The sequence below is a fragment of the Euprymna scolopes genome, chromosome 22 (genome assembly GCF_053919585.1).
Source record: "Euprymna scolopes isolate OS-2025 chromosome 22, ASM5391958v1, whole genome shotgun sequence".
In the NCBI taxonomy this organism is placed as follows: Eukaryota; Metazoa; Mollusca; class Cephalopoda; order Sepiida; family Sepiolidae; genus Euprymna; species Euprymna scolopes.
Genome location: NC_136503.1, coordinates 109,871,625 through 109,899,563, shown reverse-complemented (window position 1 = coordinate 109,899,563; position 27,939 = coordinate 109,871,625). Strand labels below are relative to the sequence as shown.

Here is a 27,939-nt window from a genome sequence, read left to right as displayed (position 1 = left end):
TGCTAGTCAGCAGAGATCAGGAGGGCCAGTCAGTTGGCAGTCAGTGGTCAGCTGCCCCTTTGGAAGCGACGGGTAGAAAGATTAAACTATGTTGAACAAATGTGAATTCCTGACGTCATCATCACTCGACCAGTCCAATGAAATAAAGAATCACCATCGATATTTTGTAACTGTTGTCATGTGTCGTCATTCCACAAATCAAAAAGGTAATGTGTTAAACATCTTATTATGAACATTGCGTAACTCTCCCAAGAATATCTCTCCTCCTCCTCCTCCTCCTCCTCCTCTCTATATGTGTTACAAGAAATATAAGAACTGTGCATCTATCACCCTCTCTCATCGCTAATATATGCTATAAGAAACATCCCAGAACTGTATAAATGTCCCCCCATCATTGTTATATATATGGCCCCTATGCAGCATAACGAGCGAGTCTGTCTTGACATGAATCTATGAAATCTTCAACTCCGTTTTTACAATGCGTACGAATGTATATTTGTAAAATGTTTTTGACTTGTAATGGGGGTAAATATTTAATTGCTGCCCACATCAGCAATATGTGGCACAAGGCCGGAAAGTGGGAACCCCGCAGGCTCCCCTTAAAAATTGCCCGAGTAACCCCGTCAGCATTCCCCGGTCGAGGCGCCTCAGGCAGCAAGCAATAAACTTGCCCCACCGGAAAGCCCGGTGGCAAGGCCTGGGAGGGTGGACCTCCTAGGTATTACCCAGGCGGTGTACCTCAGTCCAACAGGTGGTGGGCCAGTTCCCGGCCCCTCACCTGTTTGGCTGAGTGTCAAGTGACGAATCCTTGACTTGTACTACCCTGTCTCCCTGCAGCCGAAGTTGCTAGGAGACCTTCCCCATCAGACGAAGTGGTGGGGGGTATGAGACGAATGAATTCGCCAATCATTTTTATAAACGACGGCTGTGCTAAACAACCAATGAAAACGTCCCAAAATTAGTATAAAAATTGTCGAATTTTGGATTCAATAAGTTCGCCGCCAACTCCTCGTTAGTGACGGCAACGCTCGGTCTCTGCCGGCCAAGACTAAAGTTCACACTGCAGTCCACGCTCTAAGAGTCCGAGTTCTTTTTTTTTACGCTTGACTTCGCAAGGACCAGCCCCTTCTTGGGGATTTGGACCAGCAAAGTTTTGCTTTTCATTGTTGCATTCTGATTGTTTTTGTTATTGCCCTCGGGCAAATTACTAACTGTTCTTGTTTTCGTTTTTATTGCAGGTAGTCCGGGGTCCAGCTAGTGCTTAAGCAGCCGGCAGGACCAAGGGAAACCGACGTGCCTTTTTAGGCGAAGGTCCCCTTGGCTTCCAAATCGGCGGGCATCTAGTTGGGCCTTGGGCCATCAAAATAGATGGAGCAGGCCGCTGCTCCTGCCATCTTGGGGGGCGCCCCAGGTGTAGGTGCCGAGAAGGGTTTTGTGTCGAGAAGGGTCTCGGGGGTCGCCACCCCCAGTTCGGAAGGGTCGAGTGCCGGTGCGGTTCCGGGGATCGCCACCCCCAACTCAGAAGGGTCGTTTTCGGTTGCGCCGTGGTTGATTTCGGGGGTTGCCACACCAATAGGCACCCCAGGAGCAGTAGCGTCCGGCAGGGTTGCGGGCGAGGAAGATACCCCCAGGTCAACGGTGTCGAGACCATGGATAACCCCAGCCTCGGGTATAGCCACAACCAGGGAGCAGGAGGTGGAGGCCTGGCGAAAGTTTGTTGAAGAGACTCCAGGCGGGCCGTGGAAGGTGAAAAATAAAAGGAGACGAGCAAAGCAATGGTCACGGTCCGAGAGAAGCAGCCCGAGGGATAGATCAGTGGAAGGGATGAGGAAGGCGAGATCCATGGAGGTGTTCAGGTTAGAGGGGTGCTCCCCGGGGACGGGGGGATACACTAGCGTGGAGCCGGTGGAAAAGGAGGAATGGCCAGCCCTCGTATTGTCGGATTCACCCATCCTAGCAGGCCAGCGAACACCGCAGGCAAAGACGGTGGCAGAAGCAGTAGCAGCGTCGGCAGGAGTCCAGTCCACGGGTGAACAGCTGAGCTGGGGACCAAAGGAGAGGAAGGCAAAGTCCCCAGCTTACTACAAACAGCTGTTTGAAACGAAATATAAAGAGCTCGTGGACGGGAATAACATCAAAGTGGTCCCAGAAACATTGGAAGGAATAAGGGAGCGCTCCGTCTCCCTACTAACGTTGGACGCCAAAGGAAAGGGACTTAAAGGCGTCCCGAAAGATAGAATGATGGAACTCCTGGGCAAAGTCAAGATCCCGGCCCAATACGCCGTCAGAAGATTTAATGCCATGTGGGAGGTCCTCTTGCCGACAAAAGAAGAGGCGCAGAAACTGGCAAGAGGGGATCTCACATGGCGGGACATCCGCATCAGACCAGAATATTTGTCTAAAAGGAGAACATCGGTGACAATTTCAGGAGTCCCCTGTTTCTTAGAAGAAGACCAGCTGGGGGCCATCATGTCCCAGTACGGGGAAGTTGAGGAAGTGGAAGCAGTGAAAGGCCCCCATAATATTAGAACAGGGGAATATAAATTTCTGATGCGGCTGTCAAGGAAGGAGTTCCATGAAATTCCCGCCCAGTTGACATGCGAGGGTTGGTCCATGGTGGTCATCGTAGAGGGCAGAAGACCACAATGTTGGCAATGCCAAAAACCAGGGCACGTGGCCAGATTCTGCCCTCAAAAGAAAACAGCAGAGACCAGTAAACAAGGACCAGCTCAGAGCCAGACTATAGCGCCCCCGATGGAGGTAGATACCACTACAAAATGGAGTACGGTGGTATCAAAGAAGGGGAGAAAAGCGGAACCGGCTCCACGAGCAGAAGCAAGACCAGTAGTAACGGCTACAAAGAGAAAGATTAGCAGCAGGTCATCCGGATCAGAGAGCGACGGAGGGGATGACAAGCAGCAAGAAAAAAGAGAAAAAAAAGACCAGCCTACTGAATCTCCAAAAGACCAACCCCCCAAGAGGATGTTCAGCCAACCCCTCCTCTATTCACCACACCAACAAGTGAAACGGAGCATTCGGAGGCTCCAGCAGAAACGTCCGAACCAGTTGAAACACCCGAACCAGTTGAAATGAGTGCAGAAAAAGAAGCCCCGGGAAAGAAAGTAGAAAAGTCGGCAGCAACAAGAGCGGAAAAAACCAGAAAGTTCCCTTTCTGGCCCGGGGAAAGAGTTTGTGAAGCCGACTTAAGCAACACGGTCAGTGACCTCAACGGAAGGCAGAGGAGGTACCTTAAAGAACTAGAAAGCCTCTCAAAGGTTGATAAAAAGGAAGTCACTGACCCAAGAAACTTTCCGGACCCTCCGTCATTAATTACGTTCGTCCCGGTGAATAGGGGAGGAAGAGCGAAAGCGCTCTGGAGAATGGTGGAGGAGGCAAAAACAGCATTCAAAGGCCTCAAACTAGTGGACGGGGAGCACCCATCACTGAGTAAGATAAATACCCAATGCGAGGGGAGGGTCCCTCTTTATGTTCACCCCTCCCTCTATAGGGCACTGAAAATGACGTTCCCCTTGGACGTGGGGGGCCTGGCTCGAGACGGACGGCTTACGTCCGACCTGCTCACGGGCAGTCTTGGTCAGGCCTTCGACGTCCTCACTCCCGAGGACTTTAGACCCTTAGTAGAGGAATATTACTAGTTAGGGAAACATGGCCTTGAACCTAGCTAGTTTTAATGCGAGGGGCATGAGATCTCGAAGCAAGGCTGCTCGCGTGCTGAGGGATCTCGTGGCCCTTGAGGTAGACGTAGCTGCCCTACAAGAAACCCACTTTGTTGGGGATGGGGACTGCGATGTGCTGGTAGACGATGTTCATGTTTACTCAGCATATGGCAGCCTCCATAGTCGGGGGGTTTCTGTACTAGTGAGTCGCACTCTGGCTGCGACGGTTACGCTTGTTCACGCGGACGCTCATGGGAGGCTGGTCGTGGTCGATGTTGCCGTTAAAAGCGGCGCGTTCCGGATAGTGGCAGTTTATGCGCCCAACATCCAAAGCGAGAGGGTTTCCTTTTTTCGGCAGGTGGAGGTGTTTCTCTCTTCGGGTCCGGAGCGGGTAGTGCTAATGGGGGACTGGAATGCCATCCTGGACCCCAAGATAGATAAGGTCGGGGGGGCTAGTGGGTTGGAAAGGTGTGACAACACCCTGTCTGGCTTTATGGCCTCGAGCGATCTAGTCGACAGGTTCCGTCTGGATCACCCAGGGAGGGAGATGTGGACGTGGCAATCTAGTTCGGCTGCCGGTCCGAGTACATACTTGGACCAGATGTTAATTAGAAGGGGCGACGTAGATTTCCTATCTTGTCCCACGTTCCACTGGCTAGGTCATTCGGACCACAAACTTGTGTTGGCCCGTTTGAAATTAGGTAATAGGCCTAGGTTGGCGGGCTACTGGAAGATGAACGTCTTCTTGTTGGAGTCGAACGACTTTCGGGAGCAGCTGACAACACTAATTCAGAGGGAGTTAGTGGGGGTGGTTACCGGGAGTAGCTGGTGGGTTAAACTTAAGGTCACCATTAGGCACTTTTGTGTCCAATACAGTCAACGCCTCGCGCTAGATAGGGCTTGGACCAAAAGGCACCTAGAGGATAGACTGACTCGGGTGATGGCAGGGGGGGATTCACTAGATCTAGCTCTAGTTAAGGGGGACATCAATCGCTTGGCAAGCGAGCGATATGAAGGTCAAGTAGTTAGGGCTAGGTTAAACAGAGTCTCCAACGAAGCCGTGAATGTTGACGCTGTTGAGCGTAAGGCTGCTCTAAGACGTGGCTCGGATGGGTACATTCGGGAGGTGAAAAACCTGGAAGGGCGCTCTCTCGTGTCGGCACGGGAGATCTGCAATGGGTTTCGGCAACATTTGGAGGAACGCTTCACCCAACTACCCAGACTCCGCGGCCAGGAGTTTGGCGGCTATTTAGCTGGCTCGCCCCGCCTTACTGCGGCCCGAGCGGCTAGCTGCGAGGGAATGGTTACGGAGCGTGAGGTCATTACTGCGTTGAAGCAGGTTGGCCACAACAAATCTCCGGGGCTTGATGGTTTGCCCTACGAATTGTTCTTGAGGCTGTCGCGCATGTTTGTGCCCCTTCTAACGGGCGTGTTTAACCACTAATTTGCCCAGGATTCGATCCCGAGGCAGGTAACCAAAGGAATGGTCACGCTTCTGAAGAAGGGGGACCAACATGGAGGGGGGAATCTAGACGATTATAGGCCCATTACTCTGCTTAACGCAGATTTCAAGATTTTGGCCCGCGTTCTTGCGAACCGACTGCAGGTTGTTATCGGTGACTTGGTCGAACCGGATCAGAACTACGCTGTGAAGGGTCGATCAATTCAGAACAATCTGGACTTGATTCGCACGATCATAGAGGGTTTAGAAGACGACGCTGAAGCCGCGCTGATCAATTTAGATCAGTCCAAGGCATTCGACAGGGTGGACCATGGGTTCCTGAGGGCTGTTGTGGAAACCGCCGGCTTTGGTCCGGACTTCCGCAAGTGGATCTCCGCCCTGTATCGTGATCCCGCGGTAGTGGTGCAGGTAAATGGTAGGTTGTCGGAGCCCTTTGGGGTCTCCCGGTCGGTGCGGCAGGGTTGCCCGCTGTCGCCTCTGCTGTATGTCCTGGCGTTGGAGCCCTTCCTTCGCAAATTAAGGGACGAGGCGGCGAGACCAGTCCTGCGCGGCATAGCTCTGCCTGGCGGCAAATTTGCCAGGGTGTCCGCGTACGCCGATGACGTCACCATGTTCGCTGCTCGGCGTAGCGATATTAGAGCGGTTATAGAGGCGATTGCTGAGTATGAAGTTGTTACAGGGGCCGTGATCAATCGCAGCAAGTCCGTTGGCCTGCGATTGGGCGCCTGGACCGGGGTAAACTCGCTTCCAGGTGTGTTCGGCTGGACTGATGACCCAGTAAAGATCCTCGGTGTGTGGTTCGGGCCGGACCTCCAGTTGGACAAGAATTGGTCGGAAGTACAGACTAAGGTCGAGTCGTCGGTTGGGACTTGGATTCGGAGGAAATTGTCCTTAAAGAGTCGCGCGGAGGCATGTGCTACGTATGTGTTTCCTTTGATCCTTTACCGTTTATCTGTTCTTCCCCTGCCTGCGGATCGCTGTAAGGCTTTAGAGCGCCTCCTTTTCAAACTGCTATGGAAGGGAGGAAAGCTGTTTGTCCGCAAACAGGTCTGTACGCAGAAGCTTAGCGAGGGAGGCTTGGGGATGCCTGATCTGCAAAGCCATAAACATGCAGAAAGATTGGCGTTCCTGAGTCGGACACTGATGGAGGAAACGCAATGGGTACCAGCCGTGGAACAGGCTTTTCCACGGCTCATATCCGCCCCTGTCGCTGAAGGTCGCAAAAGACCGGCGGGGGAACGGTGTTTCCTGACCGAATGCCGAACCGCCCTTAGGGCATTGCCGGGGTCCAGGGACCTTGCACGGCCTAGGTGGAGGCTATATGAGGAATTAGTGGTGGGGACTGCAAAAAACCCGCTGGTGGAGCGGCTACATCTGTCGAGGGGGGAAGTTCTCTCGCTTTGGAATTGGGCGCCTGCCAGTAGCTACATCAATAATTCTGAATTTTCAATAACGTGGAGGCTAGTCCGGGACGCGCTGCCACTCTTTGGCAGACTAGCCAGGGATTGTAGGGATAGCGAATATTATCCCCCGTGCCCACGCTGCAATGATGAAGAGGAGGAGGAAACGAGAGAACACGCGTTCTTTCTTTGCAGCGGGGTGCGGAGTCTCTGGGAGTATGTCGAAGGGGTAATGGCTCGCATCGACCCCGAGTGGTCGGTGCCACTTGATTTAGCGTACGTAGTCGACAATGTGGACCCGCCGTTTGACAGGGAGAAACGGTTGGTGTTTCTAGCAATCCTACTGGTAACTCGGTTAGTGACGTGGTATACACGTCTGGGCATTGTCTATGAGGGGCGATCTTTTTCCGATCAGGATCTGGTTGTTTATTTTAAGCATCAACTTAAAATAAAAATCAGATGTGATTTGAAGAGATTGTCCCGCATAGACTTTGATAGGAGATGGGTGCACAACACTAGTTTGTGCATCCGACGAGGAGCTAGGTTCGAGTTCGTGTTTCCACCCTAGTGGTATTGTTCCTAAGGTGCTGAGGTTTGGTTTTCTCGGAACCCAGCCCCTTATGTAAAGTAATATAAGGTTAACCTTATACGATGGGTAGGAGTAGGTTAGGTAGGTGTGTAACCACCAAGAGTGGATAGCTTATGCTTTATTAGGGCCTAGACTAGGGTAGTATGCATGTTGATCCTGTTCCCGTAGTCTTTTATTTTTTCGTTAGATTGGCACTAAGAGAGTTTCGAAAGATGCCCAGTCCACTTGTTTTATTTTGTCCCCGGCCTATTTTTGCCCATTACGCACTTAATCTTGGAAGACGCCATCCATCCCTGTTTACCCCGACCCCAAAATTATTTTTCTCACAAAACCCTTAGATCCTCCACTCCCCTCTAGGGAACGTCCTGCTTGCTTTCACCTCTTCCCCCCGGGGGAGAGGAGCGGAAGACAGTGGGCGTTTCACACGACAGACCAGCTGTTAGGTAGGGAGGGTCCCTTACTAACCTGCCCCCATAGGCATTTTGTTTATTTGCTTTCTTTTTCTTTCTTTTTGGGTGTTTTCTAGTTTGCCCCCCTCCCCATCATCTCACCCCCATTATTTAAAAAAAAAAAAAAAAAAAAAAAAAGAGAAAAAAAAATTAGTACTTTATTTTGTATATAAATAAGTTTTATTTTGTTCCTGTATATATCTGTTTTTAAATTTTTTCAGCATGAATGTCGCCCGCCATCCGTGTAAGCTGGGGAGCTGTTATTTTAAGTAGGTCCTGGTAAGAATGTAAGGCGGTTATGCAATTAGTGCGTGATAGAAACTCTAGTGTAGGTTTTACTTAATAAAGCACTTGCTATCAAACGCAAGTCTAGCCTAGGACTAGCAAAGACCCCTATTTTTCCCAACTTCCCCCTACTGGCCCTGGTGCCTAAGTTGTTACGGACCCCAAATAAGGCCTTGGCAGTAGATAATGCCAAGGTCGGGGCCGTAACGACTAAATACAAGTTCGCCGTTTACTACGTCACGGACCGCATTTAATTCTTAGCCGCCATCTTGGTTACTGATCTGAACTACGCCGCGATCTTTGTTCAACACAATATCTCAGAACTTAAGAGGTTAACTACGCCACGGACCACATTTGATTCTTGGTCGCCATCTTGGTTACTGATCTGAACTACGCCGCCATCTTTGTCAACACAATGTCTCAAAACTTAACAATATTTGTTTTACAATAACAAAAAAGGAACCATCTAAACAAAATGCCTTTATTTTGACAGTTCGAGCTTGTGGTTATGGAGAGAAAAAGCGAGGTGGGAGAGACAGGGTGGCGGGTTGTAACGACGACAAAAGAATGTCAACAACTGCTTCTACTGACAGGTGAATGTTTCTCTGCGTTATCGTTTTTTTTTTACACAAAACAAAACGTTTTTATTAACATTGCACAAATCGAAAGTTTCTTTGTTTTCTTTAACTTACATCATCCTACGTCACCAGTTAAAAATGGAACGCGTTTACCTAAAAAACCGTTCTTTGTATTTCTCGAAAACCCGATATTGCCCAGTTTCATAAAATCCGCTATTGCTCGGCTTTGTTATAGAACAAAGGTATTTTTTTTTACAGGGAGTTCACCACTTATCAAGGCCCAAAAGCCACTCGGGGATAAGGGTTATTGTGTGTACAGTAATCAATGGGATAGTGTAGTAATAGTATTGGAGAACTGATAAAGTGTCATTACTTAAGGGGGCGGTTCATCAGGAATTTGTTTGTGTTGGACTTGAAAACATTCAGGTGTAAGTCGGGAGGGAAACAGGCAAGCGGAACAGAGCTCCACAGGCGTGCAGTTCTAAGAAAGAAGCTTTGTTCATGGAATCCACGTTTTGATTTAGAAACAGATAAGGAGTGGGGGAAATTATTGATGGCGGTTGCAGCTAGTCGGGTGTCTTTTGAAAAAGATTGGCGAGGGGGGACCAGAGAATGGAGCTCAGACGAGCACTTGCCATGGAAATAACGATAGAACAAAGATAGGCTCGCTACGTCTCTTCTGTGCGAAAGAGGTTGCAGGGAAGAGAAGAGGGCATCCCTCACCAAGCCACGAAGTCTATTTTGTACTCTGTCAAGGCAGGATAAGCTGTTTTTTGCCATAAAACGGTGCCATTTGGCGGTTTTACCCTGATGTTTTGCATCAGGCCAGGGGTTTAAATGAGGAAAATCAGCCGGGTGATCATATATTTTTTGACTTGTTTAAAGTTGATTCATTTAATTTATTTTGTAATTTAATTTATTTTCAATTATTATTAACCAATACAAATTAACTTTTAAAACAAAAATAAGTTTATTTATTTAAGAGTTACTTTCCATTCACGCTATGAGGGTTATTTCCTGTTTAAGTTTCATAGACGAAAATAGATGTTTTTTATGTTTCCATAAATCCAGCATACGGTCCACTTTCAGGAAAATCGTAACAGGTTTGGATATTCGGAGTATCTTAAATAGTATGTGACTAAACACTCCGCCCTCCAATATGTTTCAACCTGGCAACGTCAGGTATATACAGCTAATATATATATATATATATATATATATATATATATATATATACAGCTAATATATATATATATATACAGCTAATATATATATATATATATATACAGCTAATATATATACTTATATATATATATATACAGCTAATATATATACTTATATATATATATACAGCTAATATATATACTTATATATATATATATATATACAGCTAATATATATACTTATATATATATATATATATATATATATACAGCTAATATATATATATATATATGCAGCTTATATATATATATATACAGCTTATATATATATATATACAGCTTATATATATACAGCTTATATATATATATATATATATATATATATATATATATATATACAGCTTATATATATATACAGCTTATATATATATATATACAGCTTATATATATATATATACAGCTTATATATATATACAGCTTATATATATATACAGCTAATATATATATACAGCTAATATATATATATATATATACAGCTAATATATATATATATATATATACAGCTAATATATATATATATATACATCTTATATATATATATATACAGCTTATATATATATATATATACAGCTTATATATATATATATATACAGCTTATATATATATATATACAGCTTATATATATATATATACAGCTTATATATATATATATATATACAGCTTATATATATATACAGCTTATATATATATACAGCTTATATATATATATACAGCTTATCTGTATATATATATATACAGCTTATATATATATATATATATACAGCTTATATATATACACAGCTTATATATATATATATATATATATATACAGCTTATATATATATACACAGCTTATATATATATATATACAGCTTATATATATATATACAGCTTATATATATATACAGCTTATATATATATATACAGCTTATATATATATACAGCTTATATATATATACAGCTTATATATATATATAGCTTATATATATATATACAGCTTATATATATATATATATATATAGCTTATATATATATATACAGCTTATATATATATATATATATATATATATATATATATATATACAGCTTATATATATATATAGCTTATATATATATATATATACAGCTTATATATATATATATACAGCTTATATATATATATATATATATATATATATATATATATATATATATATATATATATTGACTTGTTATCATTGACTTGTTTCCATTGCCCATTTATTTATATTTCTAATTCTCAAGTTATCTGTATATTTTTTCTCCACCATCCACCTATCTGTCTGTCTATCTATCTTAAAAATCATCCTAACTCATTTTTATTGTACTTCCTTCATTTTAATTCTCTTTCCCTTGCGGCAATAACAGCAACGTTTTCTGAAATTACTTTACTGGACGTGACGTCACTAGGAGACGCCATCTTTACTGCTTAATTGTCAACATTTACACCAATTAAATTCAACTAAAATGATTAAGAAAAAGTCTTTTTTACGTTATTGTAATGGCATCAGAGTTACACGGCAGTTTTATGTCTTCTTTTACGATTTTATTGAGATGGACACGGACACACACACACACACACACATACTGACACACACACACACGGACACACACACACGGACACAGACACACACACACATACACACACGGACACAGACACACACACACAAAGCACACACGGACACACACCCACACACACACACACACACGGACACACACACACACACGGACACACACACACACACACACATTTGTGTGAAAATGTAAAGTTCTACTAGTATTTTGTTTATTTTCGATTTTTGAACGATTATCGAGACTGAACTATGGCTCTAATCAGACAACTGTTTTAGTTTTCGTTATGAGTCGACGGACTTTACACTACTTAAGTAAAACACTTTAAAATAAGTAAAAAGCCTATTATTAAATAAACTACTGAGAGAAACACAACCAATAAATATCACCGTGACATTTATTGGGTGTTTTCATACCAGTATTTGTTTTGATTTTCGATGTTTTTTAGTTTTTTTTTCTTTTACTGTTTCCATGCATTGGTATAAAAGATTACCAATCAACACTATCACCAATTATTCGCTACTTCTGCATTTACCGAAATTTCTCGGATCTGCTCGGATGCTGACGGCCATAAACAGAAGCGGCTACACCAAGAATTGAACCTTCAACCTTCAGGAGAATATCACTTTTACAATTGATTTTTCCAAGTACTCTAACCATTAAAGCGACTCATTGCGAAACATTAAACCTCTACGAGAAAATTATAAACAGGAAACACACGGAAATACAATAAATAAAATTACAAACATGTATCTAACCCAACCCTAAACCCTAACCTGCGCAATTAAAATTATTTGTTTTATTTCTTCCAATTTATAAAAAACAAAGTAGCCTTTATAGATTCGTATTAGCTAAAAACAGACAGTGCGTTCGTGAAAAAAAAAAAAAAAACAAAAAAAAAAAACATTGAGGAATGCTTTGCCGACCTTTTTCGGTTATTTCCGTCAACTGAGCCCGAGCCAACTTTGTGGTAATCGCGGGCAGTGGTGTGGTGTAGTCAGAAGGGGCGGGATGGGGGCGGTCCGCCCCTTCTAAAACAAACAACAACAAAATTTTCAGCCAAAGGGTGCGAAAATGGTCTGAAAATAGGATTTATTATGTAAAGTTTTTAATTTTTTCTAAAATATTAGAAACTCTTACATCTTTTTTTAAAATTAGTAACTGAAGAATATTTTTGTCGATTTTTATTGAAAACTGCTAAACCTTGTATTTTTTGGACACTCATTTCGTTTTCTTTTATCTGTGAAAAACAATTGGAAAAATGATTAAATGGTTTATATATATATATATATATATATATATATATATATATATATATATATATATATAAAGTGTCGTATCTAAGTGTCGGTTCGGGTGACAGAAAAGGAAGGGTGTGACAATGTCAGTGGGGTAACATTTGAGCAGACCACCCCGGGTGACGTTTACTCTAGCTATGCCCCTGATCGCGGATCGGTAAATGCAGAACCACCAAATATTCTTACCTTAAATTGAAGGATATTATTACTGAAGCGGCCTATGGCGAAACATCAAACCTCTAAGGGAAAATTATAAATAGGGAAAACACGGAAATACAATAAATAAAATTATAAACATGTATCTAACCCAACCCTAAACCCTAACCTGCGCAATTAAAATTATTATTTTTTTCTTCCAATTTATATAAAAAAGTAGACATTACCGATTCGTATTAGCTAAAAACAGACAGCGCGTTCATTAAAAATTGAGGAATGCTTGGCCGACCTCTTTCGGTTATTTTCATCAAGAATTGAACGTGCCCGAGCCAAATTCGTGGAAATTGCGGGTCGGTAAATGTAGAATCACCAATTATTCTTACCTTAAATTCAAGGATACTATTTTCCTGGATGATCAACTGGTTTGTTGTGAGACGTTTCTCCCCGGGACCTTCATACCATTTCATGGACTCTTCAGTTTTACCGCAGAATTCTCGTTCAACTTTCCCTTTCGGCGAAAACTCCCAATTGCCGGTGAGTTCGTTCATCCCTTGTGTGAAATTCAAACGCAGGTGGCTGGGATTGATTTCGGATCCTCCGATGAAGACGTTATCCAATGCCCAGCTGGGCGATTTCGTAAAACTTTCCCGGTTGAGAGGCTGCCACCAACGGATGCGTGTACTTCCGGTTCTGGCTGCAAGCGGAAGTCGCAGGTAATCTCTTTTTGGTCGGATGTATTCGCGGTAGTCAAGGGTGTAAAGGGTGTGCCAGGCGATGCCTAAGGAAATAAACAGAATTGATTTATGTGTTAACATGAATTTCGTTTATGAGATAATGTAACAGAGTCCGTGAGAAAATATTAACAGGAGCAGTAAGATAGCTTTCGAAGATATTAGCAGCAGAAGCCGAAAAGGCACATTTGCAAATTAGAAAGTGTGCGCGGACTGGTGTGACAAGAAAAAAAACAACAAAAAAACGACACTACACGGTCGAGAGGGAAGCCAAGTTGGCTTTTTTTTTTTTTTTACATAGGAGTCATCACTTATCAAGGCCCAGAGGCCACTCGAGGATAAGGGTTAAAGAGTGTACAGTAGTAATTATCGTAGAAATCGTTAGTAGTATAAATTTGGTAACTCGGATTACTTAAAAGGGAAAAATGGACGTGTAAAGTCGAAGGCGAGAAATAGCTGGTTACGGGCGGCGTGTGATCGAGGGGAAAGAAAAACGCGTCGAGATGAGATGGATGTGTGGCCCTGCAGTGGCAGTGAGAAAAAAAAAAAAAAAAAAAAAAAAAAAAACAAGAAGCAGGCATTGTTTGGAAAATAATGGTGATAAATGCCTTCTGCTAAAGCAAAAAGAAAAGCCGCTTGGTTGGTTCTTTTCGACGGTACCAAACCAGGATTTGAGAGATGTTTGAATTGTAACGAACACGATTTGAGCGTAACTGCGACGTTACAAACGTTGTTCGAAGACCGATTGGAGAGTTAGCAGATAACAGCTGTTGTGTTGGTGTCACTGATATGCTAGCATCACTTGCAACATCGAAAATCGGGGGGGGGGTGCCTAATTAGTTTAATGGACATCGTCAAAGACTATAGAAAAATCTAGGAACAGCTTCAGTAAAGGTGTGGAACTTTGCTGTCAGTTAATTTACGTTGAGAAGCTCCAAGTGTTAAGAGTCCATCGAAATCCTTAAATCTCAATTTAGACTTTTGAGCCAGACGTCTTCCCTCGGCGAGCTCGCCATAAAGGAGTTGTTTGGGAAGTCGACTGTCTAACATCCTCACCACATGTCCAATCCATCTCAGTCTATGCTTAATATATATATATATATATATATATATATATATATATATATATATATATATATATATATATATATGCATAAATTTGTGTATCGTCTAAGGGCATAAAATGGTGTTCTAACGAATGTGTGTATAAAGATTATATACGTTTGTATTCACTTGTCACAGTCGTCTATATAATGCGTGTATATACGTGTGTTCGTCTAATCTAGTTTTTCTACTCTCCACCTTCATTCCTGCATATATATATATATATATATATATATATATATATATATATATATATATATATATATATATACTAGCAAAAGTAGCGGCCGTTGACTGGGTTCAAAAACAGCCTACAGAAAATGGACTCTGATTTATGAAAGTATGATAGGTTATGAAAAGGAAGGGTTGTAAAGACATAGCTTCGAATTTGGGGGTATCAAAACCAAAGCAAAATATGATGAAAGTAAAAATAAAATAGATAAACCCCATAATTTATTATACCATAGCTGTTCACACTGAAACACTTATCACAATATTCTGTGGATCTATATTAAAAACCTTGTTAAACTTTGTGACATATTTCCATTCTATGAAGGTCAGGCGTGAACGAACACCCCATAATTTTATTATACCATATTTCTTCAAACTGAAACATAATTATCAAAGTATACTTACGCAGATAGATATGAAAAGTCTTTATTAAAATTTGTGCCTATTTCCATTCTATGGAGGCCTGGCGCGAACGCAGACACAACAATTTTATTATACCATCCCTATTTAAGTTAAAACATACTTATCAAAGTATTCTTATGTACATCTATATCAAAAACACCTGTAAACGTTTTTTTTTTAATTTTTTAATTTTTTATTTCCATACTTTGTGGACCAGGCGCGTATGCAAACCCCAAAATTCTAATGAACCACCGTTCTGCCAAATCAAACATACCCATTCCTGTGTCTTGATACATCTTCTATCATTATATGTAATCAGTTTTTTAAAATAGTCAACCATATAGGAGCCTATTCGTGACCACACACACACACACACACACACACACACACACACACACACACACACACACACACAGCTTTATATATATATATATATATATATATATATATATATGTATATATATATGTATATATATATGTATATATATATATATATATATGTGTATATATATATATATATGTATATATATATATATATATGTGTATATATATATATATGTATATATATATATATATATATATATTCACCTTTCACCCTTCTGTTAAAAGATAGAATTTTCTGATCGTCGAAGACAAGAATCAAGCAATCAAGCAGACACACATATGTTTTTATTTGTTTTTGTTATAGCTCACAGTCCTTTAAACTTATTAATTATGAATTCAATTATTTATACGAAAGTGCATTTTAAAAGTAATAATAATAATAATAATAATAATAATGATAATAATAATGATATATATATATATATATATATATTATTTTTAAAATGCACTGATTGATATAATAATTAAGTGATTGATTTTGCGCCACAACACAGATATTGTCAAGAATTGTAAATGTCAACTAAATTAAAGGAATAAATTATAAGGTGGTCAACATCATGAATTTTGGAATATAGCTTTTGTTATTTATTCATTATATATATATATATATATATATATATATATATATATATATATATATAACTACTTAATTTACTCACATAAGATTAATATACGAAATATACGAAAGTATAAATTTATGCGTAAACTTTAAGTTTTTACTTCAAAAGTGCTCAATACGTAGGTAGAGCTAGTTAGTAAGTTATAAAATATATATGGCAATTAAGCTTTATGTCTTAATCGCCATATATATTTTATAACTTACTATATATATATATATATATATATATATATATGCACTTGTCATCCTTTTTTTAAGATGGAATCGTTTAATCGTCAAAGACAAGATACAAGCAAGCAAGGTGCACATAGTTTTATAATTATGTAGATAAATAAAAGAGTAAATATATATATATATATATATATATATATATATATATGCGTGTGTGTGTGTGTGTGTGTGTGTGTGTGTGAAAATACCCTTAAACTACTGGTCACATACCACTGAAATTAACAGGAAATAATAATCATATACCAAGGATGGTTTATAGCGAGTAAAATCTTTGTTTGGATAGATGAATAACGGGTGCAGAAATATCTTGACAAGTTAAAATGCAAAATGTTCAACTTGCCTATATATTTCTATTACTTTTGTGCATGCGCAAATTCATTCATAGTTTGAGATAGTTTAATTTTAAATCTTTGTTTGCTAGAGATCGCAAAGGTCAAATCTTTTGAACTTTGACCACTTGGTAAACAAATTTTCGTCCAAAAACCGATTAAAAAGCTTGCCCTATGTCTGAATACACTTTATGTAAAATTTCAAATGTTTAGACCAAAAATTAGCAGAGGAGTTTGGTGGAGTTTTCAAAGGTCAAATCGTTGAACTTTGACCCAGTGCCAGCCAAATTTCTGACCGAAAACCGATTAAAAAGATTTTCCCAAATCTCAATACCCTTAATGTCAAATCTCGAGTCTGTAGACTGAAAATTGACAGAGTAATTTGGTAGAAAAATTTATATACATAGACAGACACACAGACAATTTCACTTTTGTAAATATATAGATATACGAAATCTGTACGAATTCAAATATCATATTTAAGCGTACTTTACGACCGAGCTATGTCCGGCGTCCCTATTAGCTTAGATAAATACTTTTGCAGTTTTAACAAAAGAGCTACAATAATATCAGAGCGTCTTTATTTATGTTGAACATCTACAGAATACCGGCATCAATATATTACTTTGAATCGACTATGAATAAGAGTCCCCTGTGGAATTTCCATATATATTTCTATATATTTGAAGCTCTGTGCATTTAATTATTACTTTTTTATATTATTAATTTAAATTTATTCAACAGCAATAACAAATAGTTAATTAATAAAACGCCTCTTTTCAAAACCAATATGCAAATATCATGAAGTTTTGTCAGCTATCCTGCTGGCTTGAATGATCTGGAACCTTTCCACAAATAGTGGTGACAGAGAGGCGCTAAAAACAAATCAATTCATGATAATTCCATGTGTGGCATGTTATTTTTTTATTTTGCATTTAAAAATCCATATTTTTAAAAAATACACCTAGATCTATTTTTAAAATATTTAAAATTAGCATGACCTGTGGAAATTCCATGGAATGAGAAATATATTTAATCAACAACTGTGTTTTGATTAAATATATATTTGTTTAAGATAACGCAAAAAAGTTTTTTCTTTGGACAAAAAAACCAATAACATACAGAAGATATGAGTTTATTAACATTTACTATAAAAATAGTGTCCATTGTATTTTAAATATAGAATCGACCCAAATGAGATAAATAATTGTTACTAATAAATAGCCAATAACTAATATTGTGCTACATAGTTCAATACACATAATGAAACCATGAACATTGTAAGACATGCTCTTGAATTCATTCCTTCAGTCCAGCACCAACACAAGACAATGTTCTTCGTTTTTTGCCCTTTTTCTTTTGAATGTCCCCTTTTATACATAACGGTTAGCTGACTTCCTTCTTCAGTGAAGAACCACTGCACGTCGGAATTACTAAGAGTTCCTTTCTCACACTATTAAAACAATTATCATATATTATGATTACCATGATATTCGAAAACGAGGCTACATCAAAGGCTAGTCACTCTCATATTATTGTTCAGAGTTGCCAGATTGGCCCTTTTAAAGCCAATTCTCGCAAATTTGGCCATTTTTTTTAAAAAACAGTTTAGCATTAAAAAAATGTATTTTTTTATATGTACAGATTTCTAAATTGGCCTTTTAAAAGCCAATTTTTGCGAATTTAGCCTTTTTTGAAGCAGTTTGAGATTTAAAAATCATTGTCCATTGTATTTCAAATATAGAATCGACCCAACTGAAATCGACCCAAAGTTTTTGTAACGTAGCTTTCTAGATTAACCTTTTTAAAATGATCCATTGTATTACTGAATACAGAATCGACCCAAATGAATCGACCCAAAATTTTTGTAAAGTAGCTTCCTAGATTGGACTTTTTAAAACCAATTTCGCGAATTTGGCCCTTTTTTGAACCATTTAAAATATGTATTTTTGAAACACACAGCTTGCCAGATTGGTCTTTTTAGAGCCAATTTTCGCGAATTTGGCTTTTTTTTTTTTTAAAGCAGTTTGACCTTCAAAAATTATAGTTGACATTTTTCAAAAGGTAACGTACGGAAAAACTGAGGAAGAAACAAACAGAATATTTTATAGATAGTTTAAAACTGTAATCTTACCTCCATTTGTAGAGTATTGAACGATGACGCTTTGGTCCCTGCTTTTTGGTACGGAACATAAAGGATCACTTTGATCGCCACCAATCAGCGCTATATATTGGATGAAGCTAAAAATATTACAAGAAAAAATAGTAAAGAATAAATTATTAGATATTCGCGTGGGTGAGTTAGCTAGTACATACATTAGTACATATTTTAATAGTTAGGTTATGAGTAGGGCTATGACAAGAAAATATTCTTTTCATTAGTTTGACTCTCGAGTATATATCAGTTAATATCTTATATGTTTTCAAATAGAGATATGGTTCTCCATTGATTAACTGTGTCTAACTGTGTCAGATATATACCCGAGAGTCAAAATAATGATACGAATATTCTCTTGTCATAGCCCTAGTTATGAGACAGGAAATGGTCTAGACAAGAGGTCAAAAAGGTCAGCAGGGGATTTATGGGATCCGAGTTCTCCACACAAGCGGACACACAAACACAAAAGGATGACCTTAAGGCAAACACGATTATCGCCCTTAAACTCTGGCAATATCATTCTTTGCCACAAGGGGGCGATATAGCCACCTTAACTTCCGGTTTGTATCTTTCATTCTCTTTTTGCTCGACCTCTCAGCAAAAGCAGATGTGACGAAAAATACTTCCCGGTTTTAGCAAACAGCCAGACCGACGTTCAACCTCTCATTTGCGACCAAAACGCAAGTAACATTGATCATATGAATCTTACAATAGAAAAATGTGAACGTGAAAAGTAATATGCTTAAGCTTAAATATGGAAAAGTTAAGGACTAGTTGTTAAAACCTGGAAAAGAAAAGGACAAGATATTCTAGTAAAAAATATAATAAATTTATAACTTAAAATATTGCAGCATTAAGAATTGATTATATCTATCTATATATCTATAAAAGTGAACGTGTCTGTCTGTATGTCTGTCTGTGTGTCTGTGTGTTTGTCTGTCTGTCTGTGTACATTTCCCTACGCAATAACTCTGTCAATCTTTAGTCTACAGACTCGAAATTTGAAATACCGGGTACTGAGATTTGGGAAAATTGATGTGACGGGTGTCAGCCAGAAATTTGGCTATTAAGGGGTCAAATTTCAACGATTTGACCTTTAAGAACTCTACCAAACTCCTCCGACAATTTTGGGTCTAGACACTTGAAATTTTAGATATAGGTTCCTTGAACCTGGATCTAACTTAATAAAGTGATTTGAGCCCGAAACTATAAATTTTAAGGGGTCATAATAGGGGTCAAATTAAAAAAAAAATTTACTCTTTTTTTTTTTTGCTCAGCATACACCTCCAAACACCCGGGCAACGCCGGGCTGAAATACTAGTAATGTTATAAATTAAATTAAAAATAAAAATTCTTAATGCTTCAATATTTTAAGTTATAAATTTATTATATTTTACTAGAATATCTAGTCCTTTACTTTTCCATGTTTAAGCTTAACCATATTACTTTTCATGCTCGCAATTTTTCTATTGTAATCCATGATTTTTCCAGGCTTCCAGTAAATTCACTTGTTCTTTGTTTAATTTCAGTCTTATTTTTGCCCCCATAAACATAATATACACATATGTAATAACAATGAACGGCACTCGTCTGCTTTCAATAAAATCCTCGAATTATCTCCCTTTCATTCTTTCATTCTCTCTGTTTTATTTATTACTTCTCTTTTCGCTGAAGCGACATGGTTGCTATGGAAACCAGTCATAAAAAGCGTTGCTCACCTCCTTACGTTTTTTTACGATTTTGAACACCAGAAAATTCATCATAACTTTTGTGTTACTGGACGAAACTTGAAATTGTTTTTTTTTTCACAATATAGCTGAGAAGTTGATCTGTTATAATTGTTTGAAATTTGGTCGAAAAATGCGTGAGCGGTGAAGCTTTAAAGCAATTCTAAATGACTAAAACTGTATTTGTTGCATATTTTTTATGATACTATAGACATCCCTCAGTGTAAGAAGTGAAAAAAGATGAAAAACTATAACAAAAAGTTATAGGAAGTGAGGTTAGTAGAAAGAAAATAAAAGAGCTTGTACACCAAAGATAGCTACAATAGGATTGTTAATCAAGGTGTGGCAGTGACTGAGGCAAAGATAATAAAGGTCAATATATTTAGAGTTTGTTTACAGGCAGTTTTAGGAGTAAGAGTGTTTTGAGACAATTTAAAACAGCTAAGGACAGTTTACGGATAATCTTGAGTTTGCAACAATTAAGGACAGTCTCCAGTTTTGGACAATTGACGGCACGTTGTAGATTGGGAGAGATTTAGGAGGCTGAGATGAACTGACGTGAAACTGACGACAAAGAAATCTCGAGAGATGACTAAGATGTGAATGCTAGCGTTCAGATGGCCGTTTTCCGTGATGACGTCACACACACACAGCGAAACTGACATCTACTGAATATGTCATGATTTGTGTTTTCTATGTTTTGTTTTATTTTTTATACTTATGAACCAGTGCTTGCCCTCATTAGTTGCCATTGTGTGAGAGACGACGACACAGCCAGAACGAGAACGGAAAGCAAAGGAGAAGAAAACCATGGAGCACAATTGTTGTCAATAAAGAGCACATGGTTGCATATTTTTACCTAAATCCCAAAAGTTGGAACACCATAATTGTTAATCTTAGTAGACTCTTCCAAATGAGATATATTGTGAAATAATGTCAGTATAAACAAAGGGAGATAATTTATATTTTCTACAGCTTCTCTTTGGTTTTTGTTTGATTTCATCTTTTTTCTATATCTTCCTCGGGAGTCATTTTTGATATACTTACGTTGCGTCTCTGAGGTCCAAGTCAATGGTCGTCGCAAGTCTCATGCCCATGCCTGCAAACACCAATGCCGTTCCGTCGACCAGTTCTGTACAGGCATCTCGAATTGTCGCTCCTTGAACGAGAAACCACTTAGTCTTGTCAACCTCCGTTTTGTTGAAATTGTCTTTTAACTGAGTCTACGTAAAAGAAGAGAAACAAATTCATTTTAGTAACAACACTAGTTTAAAGAAGAATGCACAATCCAAATGAAGTATAAATCTATAATTTAAATTTCACCTGTCTATTTAGATGTATGTATGTATGTATGTATTATTATTTTTTTACCAGTTTAAAAACTTCTTTTCTTCATTTTTTCATAGTACAATTTGGGACACTAAAGCTAATGCAAAACCTTTAACATTATAAAAACATTAATAACAAAAAAGAAGCTGATATTTGGAAATGATAAATTAGTGTTTCCATGGAAAAATGTTCAAATATCATCTTCTTTTTTTGCTTTTAAATAAAAATTAAATGATTCTAAATATAACTAAATAAAAAGGTTTCAAACTGTTCTAAAACAATTAAAACGAAGGAAAAACTAAATAATAAAGTGAAGAAAGATAAATAAACGTTTTTTATTTGTTATATTAAAGAATCGTTCTAAAAACTTCTCCGAACTTCACTCTGCAATTTGCGTCGTATATTTTTCCAGAGAATTCATTGTCAATCCCAAATATCAGTTTTTTTTCTTTCTTTTAAACAAAAATTAAAATAAGTTTTTTTCACAGGAACTAATAAGAAAAAACAAACATATGGAATAAGTGGCTAAAAAGTGGGTGCTCACTAAACGCTAATGTCTTGGCAAAATAGAGTTATCTCCCTTATATTAGTGACGACATATACAACAATACCGGAAAATAGCCGTTGACTTGTGATAAGTGCTTTCGTTAAGAGTCGCAAAGCCATTTGACGGAAGTGACGTCAGACAAATTTTAAGATTCAGATAACCAACACTGCATATAATGCAACTTTTATAACGCAAATATAAAAATATAAGTTTTGATAAATTTTTATTGGTTTTCACCTTAACATTTTCATTTAAAATGACGACTTGTAAAGTTTTCGGGTATGGTGAAAACGAATATCGCATTTAAATTTTCTGTAAATAAGTAGTTTTCCAAAAATTAAGCAATATAATTCTATATTGTTAAATGTGGTGGACATTTTATGCGCAAGCTCGCATATTTTTCTGTAATTAATATATTCACTATTCCATAGCTTGCCATAACATATACTGACCCAACGGGTCACGGCTAGTCTAGTAAGACTCTTTACCTGTGCCTAAACCTAAACATAGATTCCATGAACAAAGTTTCTTTCCTAGAACGGCACGCTTGTGGAACTGTCTTCCGTTTGCCTGCTTTCCAGCTGACTACAATATGACCGTCTTCAAGTCCAATGCAAACAAGTTCTTGATGAGCCGTTCCACTTAAGTTAACAAATTCACCGAATCTCCACTACTAACGATTACCATGATTCTGATACTGCACCCTCTTTAATCCTTATCCTCGAGTGGACCCCGCGCCTTGATAAGTGGTGACTCCTATATATAAAAAATGTAAATATACATTATAAAGTCAAGATATATATATATATATATATATATATATATATATATATATATATATATATATATATATATATATAAGTCAATATATGTGTGTGTGTTCTCTTTAAAAAGACAAGTGACATTCTCAAGATTGTACTCTGGTTTGGAGTTACATAATATGCTCTGAGAAATTATCGCCTCTACTTTTTTTACGCTTGCTTAAACCTATCTGTGAAGCCTTCCGCTTGGCCATTGAATCTTAGATGGAATGGAGAGGTTGTCAGATGAATTTGTAGAAATATCTAAATTCTTTAGTCATAAGAATTAAACCTGGAGTATAAAGAGCAGAATTTATTTTAACGTATTAATAAATGTATTAATACTTTTAAAAGAACAGTGCCTATAGTACTGTAGGTATATAATAAGCTCAATAGGTATATGTATCCTAGAGCTATATTAATATTGAGTAAAAAGATCAATAATTATCAATTAAAAATCAGTTAAAAAACAAAACAAAAACAAACAAAATCAACTCGAGTGTACAATCGTTTCGTAAACGATGTTCATTTTATTGAAATTGACAATAATTGAACATAATCTCCTCATTAGCAAAAATAGGGGGGGGGAGAAGTTTAAGACAACAAAATAAAACTAGTATTTTTGTCGTAAGTAAGGCGGATATTCCTTATTTAGCTTCATTAGAAAATTTGTTGTTTCAAATCGAAGATCAAAATGAGTGAACAATTAGATTCTGATCAAAGAATGTGGGGCGATGTAAATATAAGTGAAAACAGAGACTATGAGTCAGAGAGAAGAGAAAGAAACCAGCCGATACACTTCTGCCGTCGCCGCCACACAAAACCCCATAATGACCTCATCTCTCTTTCTCTCGTGTCATATTATCACTGTAATGTAAATAAAACTTTGTTGATTTAGAAAAGGTTTTTATTACAAAAATCACGGTCATCAGAGTGTATATACTATGGCACGCATTTTGTAAAAGTGCGAACCATAATTTATATAGAGAACAATATCTCATTCACACGCACGCACGCACACACACATTGCTTGAAGTAACATTTTATTACTTTTATTTTTTTCTCAACAATAAAAAGGACTAGATAAAACAAATTACCGGTTGAAATCCGTTGCCACTCGGGTAACACGCGTCCCATATATAGCCGTCATCGCATTCACATCGTCCGTCATTGCAGAAGCCATGACCTTGACACATACTGTTACAGGCGGGGCCGATGTAGATATCTTTTATCGCCCATTCTTTGCCATCTTCAGAATTCTTTTGCAGACCTGGGGAATGCTGGAACCACTGGAATCGCGTAGAACTAAATGAGAGAGAGAGAGAGAGAGAGAGAGAGAGAGAGTAAAAAAAGAAAGGAAAAACAATTGATCAAAGTAATTGTAGACCATTAAATGTTAATACATTTTTTCTATCATTTTTACTACAGTTATTCGATAAGCGGCCTTTGCGTTTATAACTACACATTACTCACAATATCTATCATATACAACTCTTCATAGATAATACACATACAGTGCAAATAAACTTGAAATCTATAAATACAGATATATACAGAAACATTAACTCCCTATGAATGTTGCAAGATTGAGCTGATTTCACATTTAACGTTAAGTCGTTTTTTCGCAATAGTGCCTCAGTTATACAGAGAATAGCAAGGAAACCCGACGTTACCTGTGATTGAATGAGAATCAACGAATGTTCCACAAAGACATACACAGAAACATTTACTCCCAATGAATGTTGCAAGATGAGATGATTTCAGATTTAACGTTAAGTAAGTTGGTTTTTATTTTCGCAATAGTACCTCAGTTATACAGAGACTAGCAAGGAACCCCGATATTACCTGGGATTGAATGAGGATCACCGAAGGTTCCACACTCTCGTTACTTTCATTGTCTTCGAATTCAGTGAAATCGACCATTTTTTTGTTCTTGTCAAAATCCAACCGTAATGCACCGAGATGAAACTTCACATGCCTTCCCGCGATGACTTAGTTCACAATACACTGTAGTCTACATTGCACTGTAGAGAACCTTCTGTTAATTTTATAAAATTATGTTTTATAATGGCTTGAATTAAAGTTAATTAAAATGCAAAAGCCAAGTATCAGGTTCAAGTGCTCTAAACAGAAATATTCCTTTCGAATGTGCCCATATCTTATGAAAGAACCTACTGTTGATTTTATATACCGGGCCTTTCTGCTTGTGTGATGATGAAACTTCTCAAATGAACTTATGATATTAGGCTGTATAAAGGTGTTAGTTTTGGTCAAAATCGGACTCTTCCTTCTTTGATCAGATTTTTCGATTATTGATTTTCAATACTTATTGATTTTCAATACTTATTGGAAGAATTCTGATACAAAACCTATCTAAGAACACTCTTAGACACATAAAGTACATTAGCATGAAATTAAAAAATTCGGCCCAGCCGTATGGAAGTCACAAGGAACTCTCTCTCTCTCTCACACACACACACACACACACACACACACACACACACACACACACACACACAATCAAAATGCCTTTTATATATAAGTAGAATATAGAGATTAAGACGTTCTCATTTCGTTCTTCCTCTCGTATATCTTGTCGTACTCGGGGGATCTTTCACAAGGACCTAATCAGGTATATTCTTGTTCAACTCTCAAGTCTTTCTTAATCCCAACCCTGTCTTATTCTATCTTAGATAAAATACTTCGAAATGCCAAACAAATAAATGAAATATTTTGAACTCATTTTTTTTTTGAGAGACACTTTTATTTCCTGTCTGTACTTCCCATTATACATAACAAATTTGGACAAACCTGTCACCGGCTAGCAATGAATCATTGTCGTCTGCTCTCTTTCTCCTGCTGTTCATGCCGTCACGTCTTTCCCACTCCACTCTCTCTGTCTTACTGCTGCTGCTATCTCCGTGTGAGTCACCAGTCCTGTTACCTCCTACTGCTCCTCTGTCTATATCACTGCAGCAACTTTTGTCTACGCAACGTCGACGCACATTATGGTACAAACTTAGAACAAGGTTTATGGAAATTTAGCTATTTAAACACCTGATTATGGAACCAAATAAGAACAGAACATTTTTTTTTATTACTTACCTTGATACCATATGTCCTTTCAGGGGAATAATAATTCTTTCCCAGCCATAAGTTGGATAATAAATAGACTTGGTTGTAGCATCTGTATTGCATTGTGGATCCTTGGTGATGCACTGCGGACTTACATAGTACCAATTTTTACCATAGTTTATCGAGTACTGGAGGTGTACCGGCGAGATAGAACTGTTCCATGGTGCACCACACCCGACATTAATAGAAAATTGGAGTATGTAACCATCTTCAATATTCACGTCTCGACTGGTCAGTTTGGCCCCTTCACCCTCTACGGGTTTGGCCACTGCAGCCTCTTGCTGACCACAGTACTCTCCAATTTCCAGATTTCTCGTTGTCAACCATTCAGGTGGTGTGAATACGGATGTCGTGAAGTTGCTCGTAACGGCCAGGGGGTTGATCGTGTTGCCTCCAATGATAATCTCATCGATAGCCCAATCACCTAGAAGACGTCCACCATGTGTAGGTTGCCACCATCGGACGCGGACACCTTCTTTTTTGGCCCCAGGGGGTATTTTAAAGTTCACAAACCTGGAAGGAAATCGATGACAGATCTAACATATAAAATTATCTTGTTGGGATTTCAAAATGATATTCAAATAAGCTGACAAACATTCGTGTTTTTTTTTTATTCTTTGGACTATTTTTTTCAAACTACTGTTCTCACAACGTTTCGGGTGATGTAACTTCCGTCCATCTTCAGGTGTACCTTGTAAAACTTGGATATTTTTCTATCAGACTTTAGAGTCTTTTTGTCGACCTGGAAAATCTTCACAGAATCTTGAACAGAACTCATTATTTAATCCATGGGGAGAAGCATATTCCTGTTTTGTTAGCCACGACTGAGTAGGAGTCCTAAGTAATTTGCAAATGTATTTTTAGTATCGCCTTCTCTGAGATTTGAACCTTCGACCTTTGGAAGAGTGTAACTTACAACTGACTTTTATTAAGTATTTTATCTAAGATAGAATAAGACAGGGTTGGGATTAAGAAAGACTTGAGAGTTGAACAAGAATATACCTGATTAGGTCCTTGTGAAAGATCCCCCGAGTACGACAAGATATACCTGAAGAGGGTCGGAGGTTACATCAATCGAAACGTTGTGCAAATGACACTCAAGATCAGAACAGTAGTCCGAAGAATCCAAATAATACGAATAATCAATCCTCATCTAAAAAAAAAGTCAGTCACATAACTGACAAAGGTTTTTTAAATTTTGAGATGAGGATCTGTTATTTGTATTATTTGGAATCTTTGGACTACAGTTCTCATCTTGCCATTTTCACAAAAAGTGTGTGTATATATATATATATATATATATATATATATATATTGCAGTATTACCTAGTTTAACACTAAAATCACCGAGTAATACACAAGATACAGAACTTACTAGATGAGAGTTTTGAATTTTGTATAAACGTTAAAATCTAACCAAATTACTTGAGATTCATTAACAAATAAAACACTAAAAATAATAATTTTAAAGTAAGAAACCATAAATGTCATTAATTCAGAATTTTTTGTCCGGTTTCAAAATAGTC

The 27,939-nt window shown here is 38.1% G+C and overlaps 1 protein-coding gene across 1 annotated transcript in view; it reads right to left on the bottom strand.

Annotated features, from left to right (window-relative positions):
* The window catches only part of LOC145243628 (reelin-like), a 280,927-nt gene that overhangs the window by 26,116 nt on the left and 226,872 nt on the right, over positions 1–27,939 (bottom strand). The window contains exons 48-52 of the mRNA XM_080106652.1: positions 26,384–26,926; positions 24,376–24,583; positions 21,650–21,825; positions 18,852–18,958; positions 13,070–13,464 (exon numbers count right to left, since the gene is read on the bottom strand). Coding sequence (XP_079962778.1) covers positions 13,070–13,464; positions 18,852–18,958; positions 21,650–21,825; positions 24,376–24,583; positions 26,384–26,926 — 1,429 coding nt within the window. The remainder of the gene's footprint in view (positions 1–13,069; positions 13,465–18,851; positions 18,959–21,649; positions 21,826–24,375; positions 24,584–26,383; positions 26,927–27,939) is intronic.